Here is a 15,924-nt window from a genome sequence, read left to right on the forward strand (position 1 = left end):
CGAACCGCTGTCAAAACAACTAACAACTAAAGGTGAACAAATGGTTTTAAAAGTAAAATAATAGTTTTGTAGCTCAAGGAGGAAAATTGGACGACTGTGATAGTGAGCGAGGTAAATTGGCTAAGCAAACATTTAGCACCACCGCCAACTATTGTGTGAGTAAAGACCATATGTTAAACTAGGGGTTTGACTACTTCAATGGCGATCATGATCCCGGCGAATGTTTCAACTGCTCCGGCGAGCCCCATGTGTTTCTTACTTGCTCGGGCTGATCAAGGAGTTGCCTTGGGCAACTGCCTAGCCTTGGCGGTGATCTGCTCGAGTCCTGGACCAGGAGAGGAGAGATGGCGGCGGAAGCATCCTCAGGCAAACTGAGGAAGGGAGCGATTGATGTGGACGAGATGCTAAAAAATCTCAGCGAGGCCGAGAAGGAGTGTGTGTTCTTAGCAAAGGCTGTATTGACGCTGAAGATCAACACAGGAGTCACCGATAACTAGATTATTTTACTTTAAGTAAAAGAACTGATAATAGTAGATTTGTTTTGTGCCGTTGTGTGTGATCCTCAATAGGCAATCACCTTTATATTTATAGGGTGTCTGGTCTTTCCGTACAGGAGTATAGAATAGCCAAAAGCACATCTAATCTATTTTGGCAAAATCTAACGTTTACGGGTCCTAAACTTGCTCGGTTGCAAACATCGTGTACATGTATTATATATTTATACCTATATCTAATAATAATGAGGTAAAATTTTAGCCATTTTTTGGTACCCATTTTTTTGGTATGGTCTCCTCTGACTAATTCCGTGAATCTGAAAATTATTTATGTTCGTCTCTCTACAGCTCTCCTGTTTTATGAAACATGTGTGGCTTGGACATGCTTTTTAGGTAACCTAGATCTCTAAGAATCCTAATCAAATAGATACCTCCGATCACGAGTAAAAGTTGATTAGGGATCCTAATCCAAATAGAAAAGAATAAAAGTACAAATTAGAAAAATCTTATCCTAATCTTATAGCTTTTTTTCACTGAGTTCTAATTTTATTTTTCTTGGATCCAAACATAAAACACCCGTCACAATTTTTTTTCCACGTTCGTTTTCCATCCTCCGATTCCGATCCAACTCTATCCATACCGGTTTCCATTTTTCTTTCCTCGGTTTGTATTGACAACACGGTTTTTGTAGTTTTTACATTTGGTTTCCGTTTCTTTTCATCTTATTACTTTTCCATCTTCTCCACGTTTCACATAGGGTTTCTGTTTTTCTTTTCTTTCTGCGTCTTCTTATTTTTCCTTTTGCCACGTTATGTTTCCTTTTTACTTTTTTTTTGTTTGATCTCCAATTATGTTTTTGTCCGTTTTCTATAAATATTAAAAATAAATAATAAATATATAATATTATGAATCTTTAAAATCTTGACTTCTTTTAAGACTAGCAAACATGTACAAACGACACACACGTGTAAAAGGCTATATGGAAAAAAAATGGAGGGCTTTACTGCATAAATTATAATTGTTATGAAAAAAAAAACAACTTAAAGAACAGAGTCCATAAAACGTAAGATTGATTGCGCAGATGCAATGACATAGTCTCATGTAGACGTACAGGATGCTGACTGGTTAAGCGAGTGTTTGATGGTGAGGCTGTTTGTGGCCGTGTTGACAAGCGCAAATGCCGAGGGCCCCCTCTAAGTAACAGTGCTATGCCTCATGTCTTTGTACCAGTGTTGTTCAAGTATGTTACACACAAGCATACCCTATGTATGCCACAGAGTTAAGGCTTCAATTTTAGAAATTATATCCGGAAACATATGTCAGGTACGGTGGTTCATCTTGAATTCGAGTGAGCTCAACTTCAACCAGATTTTATATTTTTCCAAAAATCATTTTTTTTTGTGAAAATACCTTTTATCATGATGTTGAATTGGTCAACTCCATGACACATGATATGGTTCGTTGCGAAAAGTTTTGGAGTTGTGAATTTTAAATTTGGGACAGAAAGGGAAAACATTTGACTTAAGTTTGTCCTAACAACTACATATAACACATGTCACAGGAAAACTTTTAAAATATTGGTGTTTTTATATTACACAAAAACGCGGAATGTTAAATTCATCATGTTGTCTATTGTATTATGCAACTACATATACTTAATACCAAAATATTCCATCATATGAGCAATTTGGAATGATCTCCAGAATATTGACTGACAAGTTTAGATAAAGCCCTACTCAACCAAGATGCAGTAAGCATGGCTAAAGCCATGATCAAGGACATTGGCCCTCTCCTAGAAATCCCATGTAGAATCTGTTAACTAAGGGACACGCACACGCCTGTGGCCTCATGCATGTCTCGGTCGATAGAAGTTCCTCACCACGTGTATGCACATAATCATTCTTCTTTCTTCTCTTGCTTGTCCAGTTGTCCATTATGCTAATTAATCAATATCACTAGCTAAACCAACCAATCGGCCAAACAGTTCTTAAAAACATAAAGCCCAACTAATCAAACTAAAGCACCAGTTACCAAATCATGCTTAAAGTCCAATTTGGCTATTGAGTGTTCATGTAAAATACGACCCGAGCCAAATTTGACTGTCAACGCATGCTTCCTGTTTTTTTTTACAATTACGCAGTATAACAAAGACACTCACAATGCACGTACACTCATTCTACCAACGCAAAGCAAGCAAGGACGATGTCAATATATCCACCTGTCAAATTTATATGTTGTTCTAACGCAATAATAAAATATCAGACAAATATATATTATTTTAAGAACGATTATCGGCCATAAGTATTTTCTTTCTAAGGATGATAGACAAAACATCGGCCATATAATATATATATATATATATATATATATATATATATATATATATATATATATATATATATATATATATATATTACTATATGGTATCTGGGTATCGAATAGTTATTCAGTACTCAGCGTCCTATTGGCAGGCAAACAGGCCCACCGCGCCCGCACCCCGCCGTTCGGGGCTGAGGCTCACAGGCCCGGCCCACCAACGGACGAGCTCGATTGGCATAGCAGCTCGGGAGCTCCCTCAACCCACCCTCGATTAGATGCGGTTTTAATTTTCTGGGGCTTTTATATTTTTACCATTATTAAGATTGACGCCTATCCGATTATCACTCTTAGAATGACACTTACAACTTTATCAGATGAGAGAGGTTTGAGTTCTTAATTTACCACATTTGCGCATGTGGCAAGCTACGCCAGCTCGACACGCTAGCGCCCAGTCAGCATGAGCACGTGAAATGTCGTTGCTACCGTTGCCTTGCTCCTCTCTCTCCATCCCCGACAGCTGGGTCCCGCGGCACCTGTCACTTCCAGGTGGACCCCATTCGTCAGCTTCATCTTCCAGCTCTAGCACCTGGATGGGAGCCCCCGGCGCCGCCGTCGGACTTCCGCTGCCCCATCACCCTCGACATCATGCATGAGCCTGTCGTCGTCGCCAGCGGCCAGACATACGACCGGGAGTCCATCTCTCGGTGGTTCGGCTCTGGCAAGTCAACGTGCCCCAAGACAGGGCAGGTCCTTACCGTTTTGGAGCTGGTTCCCAACAAGGCGCTCAAGAACCTCATCGCCAAGTGGTGCCGGGAGAACGACGTCGCCATGGAGAGCAGTGAGGCGAGCAAGAGCGAGCTGGTGCAGGCGGTGGCCACGAACAAGGCGGTGCTGGAGGCGACGCGCATGACGGCGTCGTTCCTCGTGAAGAAGCTCTCCATCTGTTTCTTCCCTGACGCAGCCAACCGCGTGGTGCACGAGATTCGGCTACTGTCCAAGTCCGGCGTCGACAGCCACGCCTTCGTCGGGGAGGCCGGAGCCGTGCCCCTGCTCTACTCCGAGGACATCGGGCTCCAGCTCAACGCTGTCATGGCGCTGCTCAACCTCTCCATCCTCGAGGCCAACAAGAAGCGCATCATGCACGCCGATGGCGCCGTGGAGGCGGTCGCCCACATCATGAGCTCCGGCGCGACGTGGTGTGCCAAGGAGAATGCGGCGGCCATCGTGCTCAGCCTGGTGTCTGTGCACACCTACCGACGCCGCCTCGGCCAGAACCTATCCGTCGTCCGTGCTCAACCTGGCGTCCGTACACACCTACCGTCCCATCCAGGTGCTGGAGCTAGAAGACGAAGCTGACGAGTGAGGTCTACCTAGAAGTGGCAGGTGCCGCGGGACCCAGCTATCGGGAATGGAGAGAGAGGAGCAAGGCAGGGGTAGCAACGACATTTCACGTGCTCATGCTGACCGGGTGCCAGCATGTCGAGCTGGCGTGGCTTGGCACATGTACAAATGTGGTAAATTAAGAACTCAAACTTCTCTCATCTAGTAAAGTTGTAAGTGTCATTCTAAGAATGATAGTCGGATGAGCATCAATCTTAATAATGGTAAAAATGTAAAAGCCCCCAATTTTCTCGCCCCCATCCGCTCGGTCTCTTCCTTCCCTTCATACGCCGGCACCGCCCGTCCGCCCCCTCTCCCTACGACCGCTGCTGCCGACGTTTTTTGGTGTTGTAGGAATAGCGCTCGCCAGCTCCGGACGAACCCCCGCCGGCGCCGCAACTCAACCCAACCCCGCCGGATCCTATCCGCTTGCCTGCTCCGGACCAACCCCCTCCGGCGCTCCTCCTCAACCCACCTCTGCCGGACCCCCGTCCGCTCGCCGCCAGTGCCGCCCCACAGCCCACCGGCGCCGGTGTCGCCCCACAGCCCACCGGCGCTGCCCTGCTTCACATCCTTGAGGCCTTGAGGGGACGGAGACGAGACGCCACTAGTCACACCTTGCCGCCGTCGGCCGCGGCCTGCTATAGCTGCTTGAGGGTGTTGGAGAAGCAGACTTGGACGGCCACGGTGGTGTCCGGCAGCCGCAGCGCGCGGGAAGTCCATGTCTTGGCCAGCAGACGTTCAATGCTGAGCAAAGCTGCCGCGTCCCCTCCAGGTACCGGGACTTCACATTGTCATTGTGGTTCACATTTATAATTCTTGCACTTTAATTTCTCATTTTTCTTCCACCTGTGGGATATTATTTTTCCACATTAATTTCCGATTTTTCTTCTTCCACCTATGAGAGGTTCTTCCCTTGGAACGATGGCCACCAAGCATCCACCTCCATTTGCAGTAGCTCGCAGTTCCTCAAATCAATATTTGTAAATTTAAGTTGTATAGTATAGGAATGCGGTATTCTAAATAGATTCTGACTCAATGTCTTCAAATTCCGGTTGGAGCTGGTTGATAAGATGCTTGACAACCCAAAAAGGATTGTATTTGAGAGCACACAACAATGGTAAGTACATGTTTTTTTAGTGGCCTTTATCATGTGTTGGAGCTGCTTTTCTCTCTAGGATGATGTTAATATGATTATTCCCCATTTAGATATGAGGTCCCTCTGCGACAAGAAGAGGTTAATCTGTTGCAATATGGAATTAGTTTTTTTCTAAATGAATAGACAAAACTAGGTACATTCATTTACAGCTTATCTAATCTTGTTTATGATTCTTTTCTTTTTAAATTTATATGTAAATGATCTGATGCATGGACACATAATTAGAGAACAATTTAATATACATGGATTTCAATTTTGCTATCACAAATCACCAATATTCTTTCATTGCACTTTGGCTTGTCATTTTGTCAATTACCATTGTTCACCTTGTTCTGGAAGCTCACAAGATTTTCAATTCATTAAAAGCATCTACCTTGTCTTGCATTTAACAACGGTCAATGGCACTTTCAATTGCACATGTATAAAGGATCAATGTTTTGCCATCTGCATCCATGTGAATTTGTTTGAAGTTCTCCTTTGGCTACCAAAAATGATCTGGATATCGAACCTTGATCTTTGCTCCCTCTGTTCCAAGTTGTTGTAGGATCTCTGTTGTCAAATAGTCAATTTATTTAATCATCAATATGTCAACATTTGTGTAGATTGAGAACATAGAGTTAGTACTTCTGGATTCTTCATTGAAAACACATTTACATTTAGGGAGGGTTTGATATTTATTATTGGAAAGCACGTCATTTCTCTTCTACCTGTAACCTGCCTCCCTATACTAGTATTTTAGTTCATGCTAGCTTATAGAAATTGATACGTGGTTATATTCATGAATAATTGTGTGGAGCAGCTATTCTTATAGTGGCCATCTAGTGCTGCATTCCTAGCTGCCAAATATCTAACAATTTTACAAATATTATCTTGCCACCTTATTATATCCGTTCTTTTCTGCAAGAGAGCAACAGCTCCATGTTGTTCAAATTCTAGCATGCATGTTATATAGAGTTTTTTTCATCACTTAGCCACGGCCAACTGTTGCTCTTTCAGCTCTCTGTATGGTAGAATGCTTTTGTGCACTTTACAGATGTGTTGACTTATCATGTATTATTTATGCTTGGTGATAAATTTGCTCAATCTATTGAACTAAAAGATTTGATCTTACAAATTTCATCTGGCTAATTACAATGTTTTCTTTTTGCAACAAAAGATTCGTGGCTTGAAATGTGATTTGTGGCTTGAATAGGTTTCCATACACTCAAGGTATCTTTGTTTCTTGGTTTCTAGTACATGTTAATAGCATGCCCTTTAACTATGATATTTAATTTTTCCCCCAATATGATTTTTCTATATTAAGTTTCAGCTCCCTCTCCCGTCCGCTCGGTCTCCTTCCCTCCCTCCGTCGGCACCGCCCGTCCCTCCCTCTCCGTACCACCGCTGCTACGCTGCTGGCCATCTATCCACCGTGCCTCCCGCCACGCCACCCCACAGCGATGTGCCGCCGAACACACACGTTGATTGCCGAGCTTGCATCATTTTGGATGGAGCCGCCTGGTCCCTCAGGTTTCCTTTACCCTCCTTATTCATGCATCTCGCTTTGATGCCCCATTAAGGTAGTGTCAAATTTGCTTGACTATTTAGATTCCCTGATATGGTTACTGTTTGTTAAAGAATGATTACTGTGTTTCCACTTCATTTTTTATTTTTCCTTTTATCTTAGTTTTGGTAAGCATTATGCAGATATAATTCTTCAATATCCTGTTGAACTTCATTAATTCATTATGCGATGATCTAATTGGTTTCTTACAACCATACACATTGATTCAGCTTTGCATTGTTTTTTTCAAAACATACACGTATGTTTTTACTTATGGCGTGATTATAGTTTCATAAAGCAATTCTATTTATTCTGCATTTGCAGAGGATGCACATGCTAGAAAAGGCCCTAGTTCATCAACTAACAACAACAACAACAACAAAACCTTTAAGTCCCAAACAAGTTGGGGTAGGCTAGAGTTGAAACCTAGCAGAAGCAATCAAGGTTCAGGCACATGAATAGCTGTCTTCCAAGCATTCCTATCTAAGGCTAAGTCTTTGGGTATATTCTATCCTTTCAAGTCTTCTTTTATTGCCTCTACCCAAGTCAACTTCGGTCTTCCTCTGCCTCTCTTCATGTTACTATCCTGGCTTAGGATTCCACTACGCACCGGTGCCTCTGGAGGTCTCCGTTGGACATGTCCAAATCATCTCAACCGGTGTTGGACAAGCTTTTCTTCAATTGGTGCTACCCCTAATCTATCACGTATATCATTGTTCCGAACTCGATCCCTTCTTGTATGACCGCAAATCCAACGCAACATACGTATTTCCACGACACTTATCTGTTAAACATGTCGTCTTTTCATAGGCCAACATTCTGCACCATACAACATAGCAGGTCTAATCACCATCCTATAAAACTTGCCTTTTAGCTTTTGTGGTACCCTTTTGTCACATAGGACACTAGATGCTTGCCGCCACTTCATCCACCTTGCTTTGATTCTATGGTTAACATCTTCATCAATATCCTTGTCTCTCTATAGCATTGATCCTAAATATCAAAAGGTATCCTTCCTAGGCACTACTTGACCTTCCAAACTAATATCTTCCTCCTCCCGAGTAGTAGTGCCGAACTCACATCTCATATACTCAGTTTTAGTTCTACTGAGTCTAAAACCTTTGGACTCCAAAGTCTCCCGCCATAACTCTAGTTTCTTATTCATTCATGTCCGGCTTTCATCAACTAGCACTACATCGTCCGCGAAAAGCATACACCAAAGGATGTCCCCTTGTATGTCCCTTGTGACCTCGTCCATCACTAAGGCAAACAAATAAGGGCTCAAAGCTGACCCTTGATGTAGTCCTATCCTAATCGGGAAGTCATCCGTGTCTCCATCACTTGTTCGAACTCTAGTCACAACATTGTTGTACATGTCCTTAATGAGCCTGACGTACTTCGTTGGGACTTTATGTTTGTCCAAAGCCCACCACATAACATTCTTTAGTATTTTATCATAAGCCTTCTCCAAGTCAATAAAAACCATGTGTAGGTCCTTTTTCTTCTCCCTATACAGCTCCATAACTTGTCTTATTAAGAAAATGGCTTCCATGGTTGACCTTCCGGGCATGAAACCAAATTAGTTCATAGAGACCTTCCTGGTTCGTCAACTAAAAGGTTCTTTTTTCATTTTCCCATTATGTTTTACTTATCTTATTTTAGACATTCACATTGAGTCAGCACTTGCAACTACATTGTTATGTGGATTGAGTTTATAAATTTAAGTTGTAGACTATACGAATGCAATATTCTAATTATATTCTGACTCAATGTCTTTAGATTCCGGTTGGAGCTAGTTGATAAGATGCCTAACAACCCAAAAAGGCTTGTATTTGAGAGCACTCAACAACGGTCAGTACATGCTTTTTTTATTTTAGTGGCCCTTTTCATGTGTTGTACCTGCTTTTCTCTGTACGATGATGCTAATGTGATCATTTCCCATTTAGGTATGAGGTCCCTTTGCGACAAGACGAGAGGTTACCCTCCTCTCCTTGTAGAACCTCTGCATCGGCTCCACCAAATAGAGGTGCAAAGGGGAATGGCTGTACTATAATTTTAATCTGTTGCAGTATGGAGTTAGTATTTTACAAATGACTAGACAAAATTAGATATATTCATTTACAGCTTATCTAATCTTGTTTATGATTTTTTTATTTATATTTATATGACCTGATGTATGTACACATAATTAGAGAATAATTTAATATTCATGGATTTTAAAATTTGCTATCTTAAATTTCCATTATTCTTTTCATTCCACTTCGGCTTGTCCTTTTGTTAATTAACACTTTTCATCTTGTTCTTAAAGCTCAGAAGATTTTTCTATTCTTTAAAATCATCTACCTTTGTTGTTTATTATTTTCCTTGTCTGGTCACGACAGTGATGACGACGACTTCATGCCCATTCCCAACGCCCGTTCATCCTCACACATCGACAAATCTAAGGATGTTGGTCCGAGGAAAACTAGGCAAACACGAGCAGGATTGTCGACCCGTGCATGTACAGAGGTGTATACCATTTATTTACTTCTGCACTTTATTTTCATAAGAGTAATCATTCTAAAGCTCCTCTTCGTATGTATCACTAGTTTATTTTTTCCTTCAATATACCACAAATCTACTATCATGTCTTTGTTGCCAAATCTCTACTTTTCTATATCTATTTTGCTTTCTGCTACCCCTGCAAAAAAATTCAACTACACTACCCCTGCATTAGTTTATCATTCCTACATCCCTTTACCCAATTATTAGTTTTTTTAATCTGTCTTCTTCTCGACTACCCATGCATCAGTTTATCATTTCTATAGCTGCTTCCCAGAATTCCGAGTGTCTCTTCTTTTTTATCCATTCTTGTCCTTACTATTTCTAAAATTCTTGTTATTTGTCCCAGGCAAGACAAAGGAAAAAGAGAGCTACCTGTTGTTCTTCCATTGTAAATGTTCGGTGCAATCCTAGAGATGTTATTTTCACCACTAACTTGTTGAACCCACAACAATACGCTGCTAGCGAAGCTGATGGGTTTGGTCATTTGCTGAGAATGAAGATCGATGCTGTAGAGAACAAGAATCTGCTAACCTGGCTATTGGACCACACTGACCCTGATCGTATGTTAATTAGGATTGGTGCAGGCAAGGTCCTTTCGATCACCCCACAAATAATTAGCATGGTTCTTGGTTTGCCTATAGGTGGTGAAAACTTCAAGCAATACTCATGGAAGGAAGGTATCATATTTCGCCAGCAGCTTATCTCTGATCTTAACTAAAGTCTCACCGAAGATTGTGACATACATATATAAAACCTGCAACAACAGATCTTAAAGGGAAATGTGAACCCCCTCATGAAGAGATGCTTCTTCATGATACTTTGCAACAGGATTCTACTTCCCAGCAGCAGTAACACCATTGGTTCAGTTGATATCAAGAGGGCAATGGATCACCAATTGTTCAGAGTTGTTGACGGGTCCTAGGCTGTATTCAAAGATCTCCAAATAGCTGTTCGCAGCTGGCACGCCTCACCTTTTATGATAATGCTTTGATAGATCACTTAACTGAAGCGACCCCGATTTCTGCGAAGGGAAATCCACAGCGTTGAAGTGTAATAAGACCGTTGTAGATCATATTACCCAAATTCTAGTCGAATATCACATCCATACAATGATAATATCAGAGTACAAGTAGTGCGGAATTACATAATTTATTACATCGCCGCATTGATGAAATCAAAAGTAGCATTCATTCAGAACAGCTTAATAAGATCACCAAACTCAAGCGTAGGAATGAACCCCTCAACCGTCAAACTCCTCGGAGCTATACTCCTCAGCAGAACCTGTGTGCCAAAATTTATCAGTACGATTTGTACTGGCCACTCCCAACCCTATGAGCATTGTTTTGTGGAAATTGGATGCAAGTTGGATATAGTCAAAAAGGAACCTATAAGGCTGGGGTTTCCTATGCAGTAGCATATCAAGTAAATAATAATAGTTGGTCAAGTTTTAACACCATTCCCACACACATTCCACCCCATTCCCATTCCAGAGCCAGGTTTTGATCCTGGGATCGATATACCACCATCACCACACCATCACCATAACCATACCATGGCTCAGTCGACAGGCCAACTCCCTCTCGGCACTGTCTCAAGGCCCGTAGCCCCTGGCTACGACCGACACTCTCTCACGGGGGAAGAAAGAGAAGGACTCATCTCACTATCTAGTTTAAGCGAAACCTAGGAAAGGTCCATAGTCGACAAGTCGGCACATGTATCGATCGATCAACCATACACTCTGCAGAGGTTTTACATAACCACAAGATCCGCCTTCCTCACTGACCGTCGTCAACTAGGCTGATTCCGGCCGCTTGCTAGCCTAGGATAATGCCACTCTACCATTCAGCCCTGGTACACCCCAAGTCTAGTCTGGGGTGGCTGAAACTGTGAGTCATGAGCTGGGTCCACAAGGTCTCCATGAAGTCTCGGAAGGGTGTGGGGGAAATCCTCCACGCCCCGTACCTCCTTACACTGTCCGCTATCAACCTAGCAGTAGTGGCAATATCCTACCAAGTAGTCTGGCCGTCCCGCACCATATAGGGCGAGTGGTACATAAGGCTTCCCGGTGAATCTGAGTACTAGTAAGTCCTTAGGGATGACCAAGCTAGAATGTCTTCATCAGGGTTTCCATTTACTGTGCCACCACAGCACCTCCATCCCGAGCTCCTCCCATCACAGGTTCACACCCAGGACCACCTCATATACCTTTTGAAAGCATCTAGGCCCCTAGTTGGATTTCGGTGATTAATGTCAATACAAAGTTACTATGACTAACGTGTGTTTTGCAGAGGCAATTAAGTTAGGTCATGGTAATGGAGATCGATTGGGCAATCGAGGTTGTCATGCCCCTATGATGGAAATCGTTTCGGTTATTCAAAGGCCGGATGACAAGGTTAAGGATAACTAGTTCTAAGTGTCAATTGGAGTTGGAGAGACACTTAGAGTAGTTTAGGACTTTGTTTTTTCCTTTGGCCGTACTATGAAGAGGGGTATGAACGGGTAGCTTGACCTAGTTGAGTCTAGTGAGTTAGGTGTGGTGCACACTTGTTAAAACTAGCTCTAGGTAGCTCCTATGAATGCCTAAGATCCTTTGGAGCAAACTTCATTCACATATGTTCGAAAGTTGGAAGTGAATGGAGGGTCAAACACTGACCGGACGCTGGCTCCGGTGCAACCGGACGCTGGCCGCAGGGTCCGGTCAGTTCATTTGACTGAGGTGAACAAGTCTGGTGTGACCGGACGCTAGAAGGTCATGTGACCGGACGCTGAGGACCAGCGTCCGGTCGACTCCAGTAAGGGTCCAGACTTGGGAAAGAGTGACCGGACGCGTCCGGTCAGTGCTGACCGGACCGTGAGGGTTCAGCGTCCGGTCGAGTCCAGTAAGGTTCCAATAAGGGTTTTATGCGACCAGACGCGTCCGGTCAGTGCTGACCGGACCCTGCCAGCGTCCGGTCGACTCTTTAATACTGGTTCGTGGGTTGAACTGACCAGAGCGTCCGGTCATAACGATCGGAGCGTCCGGTCGTCCCGCAGAAGCTCATAACGGTTCGTTTTTCAGGCTGGCTTATAAATAGACGGTCCACTCGTGAGTGGAGCATCTTTTGCTCATTCCAACAGCTGAGAAACACGTTTGTGAGTGCCAAGAAGAGCATGGTCCTAGTGAGGTGTTTGTGATTTGAGAATCCAAGAGAGTAGCCTCACTAGCAAATCAAGAGTAGCAAAAGTGTGCATCCATCTTCTCATTAGGCTTCGTGTGGTCAAGTGAGAGTTCGTGCTTGTTACTCTTGGTGATCGCCATCACCTAGATGGCTTGGTGGTGATTGGGAGTTTGGTGTTCACCCGGCGGAGCTTGTGGGTGACCCAACTCAAGTTGTGAGCGGCTTTGGGTGATTCACCGCGACGGAGTGTCGAAGAATCAACCCGTAAAGAGCACTTGATCCTTGCGCGGATCAAGGGGGAGCTACACCCTTGCGCGGGTGCTCCAACGAGGACTAGTGGGGAGTGGCGACTCTCCGATACCTCGGCAAAACATCGCCGCGTTCCTTTCTCTCTCTATTTACTTTGAGCACTTACTTTGAGCATTTACTTTGAGCAAATTCAATACTTGTTTTTACATCCATAGAATTGCTTGCTAGAGTAAGTTTGGAACTTAGGTTGCGAGGTTGTTGTGCATTAGTTTGATATAAACACTTTTCTAGGCACAAGGGGTTAATTGGGCTATCCATAGGATTTGATTATTGCAAGAAAATTTAGAATTAGCCCAATTCACCCCCCCCCCTCTTGGGCATCTTGATCCTTTCAATTGGTATCAGAGCCTCGTGCTCACGTTTTTAAGCTTAATCGCTTAGAGCAAGATGTCTCACGGGGATGGACCTCCTCCTATCTTTGAGGGAGATGATTTTCCATATTGGAAAATCCGCATGGAGGCATACTTAGAAGCTCTACATGTTGGAATTCTTAGAGCCGCCTCTCAAGGGTTCCCCGCACCTAGGAATGCCGCACAACTTCAAGGCGATGAAGTGAATTATGAGAAATGGAATGCAAAGGCTCGCAACACCATTTTTAGAGGCCTTTGCAAAGAGGTGTTCAATCGTGTAAGGAACCACAAAGACGCCCATGCTCTATGGTCGGACGTTTGTGCGCTCCATGAGGGAACCAAGAGTGAGCGTGAGGAACGCTATCATCTTGTGATTAAAAAGCTAAATTCGTTTGAGATGTTTCCCAAAGAAAGTGCTAATGAGATGTATTCTCGATTAAATGTTCTTGTAGAGGAAGTCAATGGGCTTGGACTTACTCAAATGTCATCATCCGATGTTGTAAGAAAAATCTTGAGTGTCCTCCCCATTGATAAATATGGGCACATTGTGACCGTGCTACATCAAGGTGATCTTTCCGCCGCTACACCGACACAAATCTTGGGAAAGATCAATGCTCATGAGATGTACATGCACATCACACCACAAGATGGCTCATCCTCTACAAAGAAGAAAGAGAAAGACTTAGCATTCAAAGCTAGCCAAGACAAGGGCAAAGCAAGACTTGAGTATGAGAGCTCAAGTGATGAAGATGATGAAGAAAGCCTTGCCCTCATGGTGAAGAAGACCACCAAGATGCTAAAAAGGCTAAACAAGAGTGGCATCAAGTTCGACGGCAAGAAGAAGAAGTTCTTCACAAGCTCAAGAAGAAAGCCAATCTCCGAGATGGATTGCTACAATTGTGGCGAACTTGGCCACCTAGCTCATCAATGCACAAAGCCCAAGAAAGACAAGTTCAAGAACAAGGGCAAGAAAGATGATTCAAGTGATGAAGATGAAAAGAAAAAGAACAAGCCATACAAGAAGAGAGATGGCAAAAAGAGGGACTTCTACAAGAAGAAGAAGAGTGGCAAGGCCTACATTGTCGGTGATTGGCTCACGGACATTGATTCATCAAGTGGATCATCCGATGATGATAGTGACGATGAAAAGGTGGCCGCCATTGCTATTGATCTTGCATCTTCACCTCCACCATCGCCATCATCCTCTACACACCTATGCCTTATGGCCAAAGGTGAACGCAAGGTAACTAAGAGTGATGATAGTAGTGATGATGAACATGCTAGTGATGATGATAGTGATAGCGATGATGATGACTCACCTACATATGATGATCTTGTCAAAATACTAAGAAAATATACTAAGATCATTAGAAAGAGTAGAGCTACAAATGAAAAACTTGATGCTAAAAATGATTCACTCTTAGCCAAGTGTGATACATTAGAAAAGGCTAATGATGAGCTCAAAGAAACAAATGATTCTATATCATCCAAACTCAAGGAGCTCAAATCTTCTAAGAAAGAGCTTAAAGATAAAAATGATAAACTTGAGTGGGTGCACAATGAGCTTGTCACTAGTCACCATAAGCTAAAAGATGAATATACAACTCTAAAGATCAATTATGATACCCTTATTATTGCACAAGAATTCTTACCAAATGAGCCACATGATGCTACTAACCATGTTGTTAAGATTGATATAGCTACCTCATGTGATGATTTAAGTGATGAAAGCATTGAGCATGGATCTAGTAGCAAGGGCAAGCAAGTGGTTGAGTGCAATGACTATGATGAGTTTGTCAAGCTCAAGAGTGACAATGAGAAGCTCATGAAAGATCTTGAAGAGATGAAAAGTCACAACACCATTGTGCTAGAAACTCTTGATCATGACAAAGAGGTGATCCTTGAGAATGAGAAGCTAAAAGAAGAAATCAAGAAACTCAAGGAGGAGAAGAACAATGATATTCTCAAGGAAGAGAATAAGAAGCTCAAGATGGAGAAAGAGCATCTCAAGGTGGGATTGAGCAAGTTTGCTAGAGGCAAGCATCTCCAAAGTGAGCTACTCATGAATACCGTCATGAAGATGGATAGAAGTGGCATTGGATATATGGCAAGTGTAGAGAAGAAGAAGGCTCAAGCTCAACACCAACAATCAAAGCCAAAGCCAAAGCCAAAGAGATGTTTTGAGTGTGGACAAGAAGGCCACTTTGCTCATGAGTGTCAAACTCCACCACCACAACCCTTGCCCAAGCATGCTAGACCCTTTGCGTTCAATGCTCACTACATGCTTAGAAAAGATTTGAGTGGAAAGATGAAAGTCATGTTCTTAGGTCCCCCCAATAAGAGTAGGCCTAAGAAAATTTGGGTGGCTAAGTCACTTGTTGAGAAGGTGAAGGGCCCTCAACAAGCTTGGATTCCTAAAGCTTGAATCTCTTGTGTGTAGGTGAACTACAAGACCGGTGGAAGTCATTGGGTTATTGATAGTGGTTGCACTCAACATATGACCGGTGATCCTCGTATGTTCACCTCACTAGATGAAGAGGTAGATGGTCAAGAGAAAATAACATTTGGAGATAACTCAAAGGGCAAGGTCAAAGGATTGGGCAAAGTGGCAATATCAAATGATCATTCCATCTCCAATGTGCTCTATGTTGCTTCATTGAGCTTCAAC

General features: G+C 43.0%; 1 protein-coding gene across 1 annotated transcript; it reads left to right on the top strand.

Annotated features, from left to right (window-relative positions):
* Nucleotides 1-344: 344 nt before the first annotated feature.
* Nucleotides 345-4,169, top strand: LOC136469318 (U-box domain-containing protein 16-like). The gene is made up of 2 exons (XM_066467553.1): nt 345-455; nt 3,237-4,169. The coding sequence occupies exons 1-2, from the start codon at nt 345-347 to the stop codon at nt 4,167-4,169; spliced, it is 1,044 nt and encodes a 347-aa protein (XP_066323650.1).
* The last annotated feature ends 11,755 nt before the right edge of the window (nt 4,170-15,924 follow it).

This window comes from Miscanthus floridulus, chromosome 8, assembly GCF_019320115.1.
Source record: "Miscanthus floridulus cultivar M001 chromosome 8, ASM1932011v1, whole genome shotgun sequence".
Classification (NCBI taxonomy): Eukaryota; Viridiplantae; Streptophyta; class Magnoliopsida; order Poales; family Poaceae; genus Miscanthus; species Miscanthus floridulus.

What these genes read in the sequence shown, in the direction of transcription:
- LOC136469318 (XM_066467553.1), top strand. Translation starts at nt 345, where the DNA reads ATGGCGGCGGAAGCATCCTCAGGCAAACTGAGGAAGGGAGCGATTGAT. An exon ending in GTGTGTTCTTAGCAAAGGCT is followed by an intron (nt 456 to 3,236) that starts GTATTGACGCTG and finishes GCATGTGGCAAG; the next exon opens with CTACGCCAGCTCGACACGCT.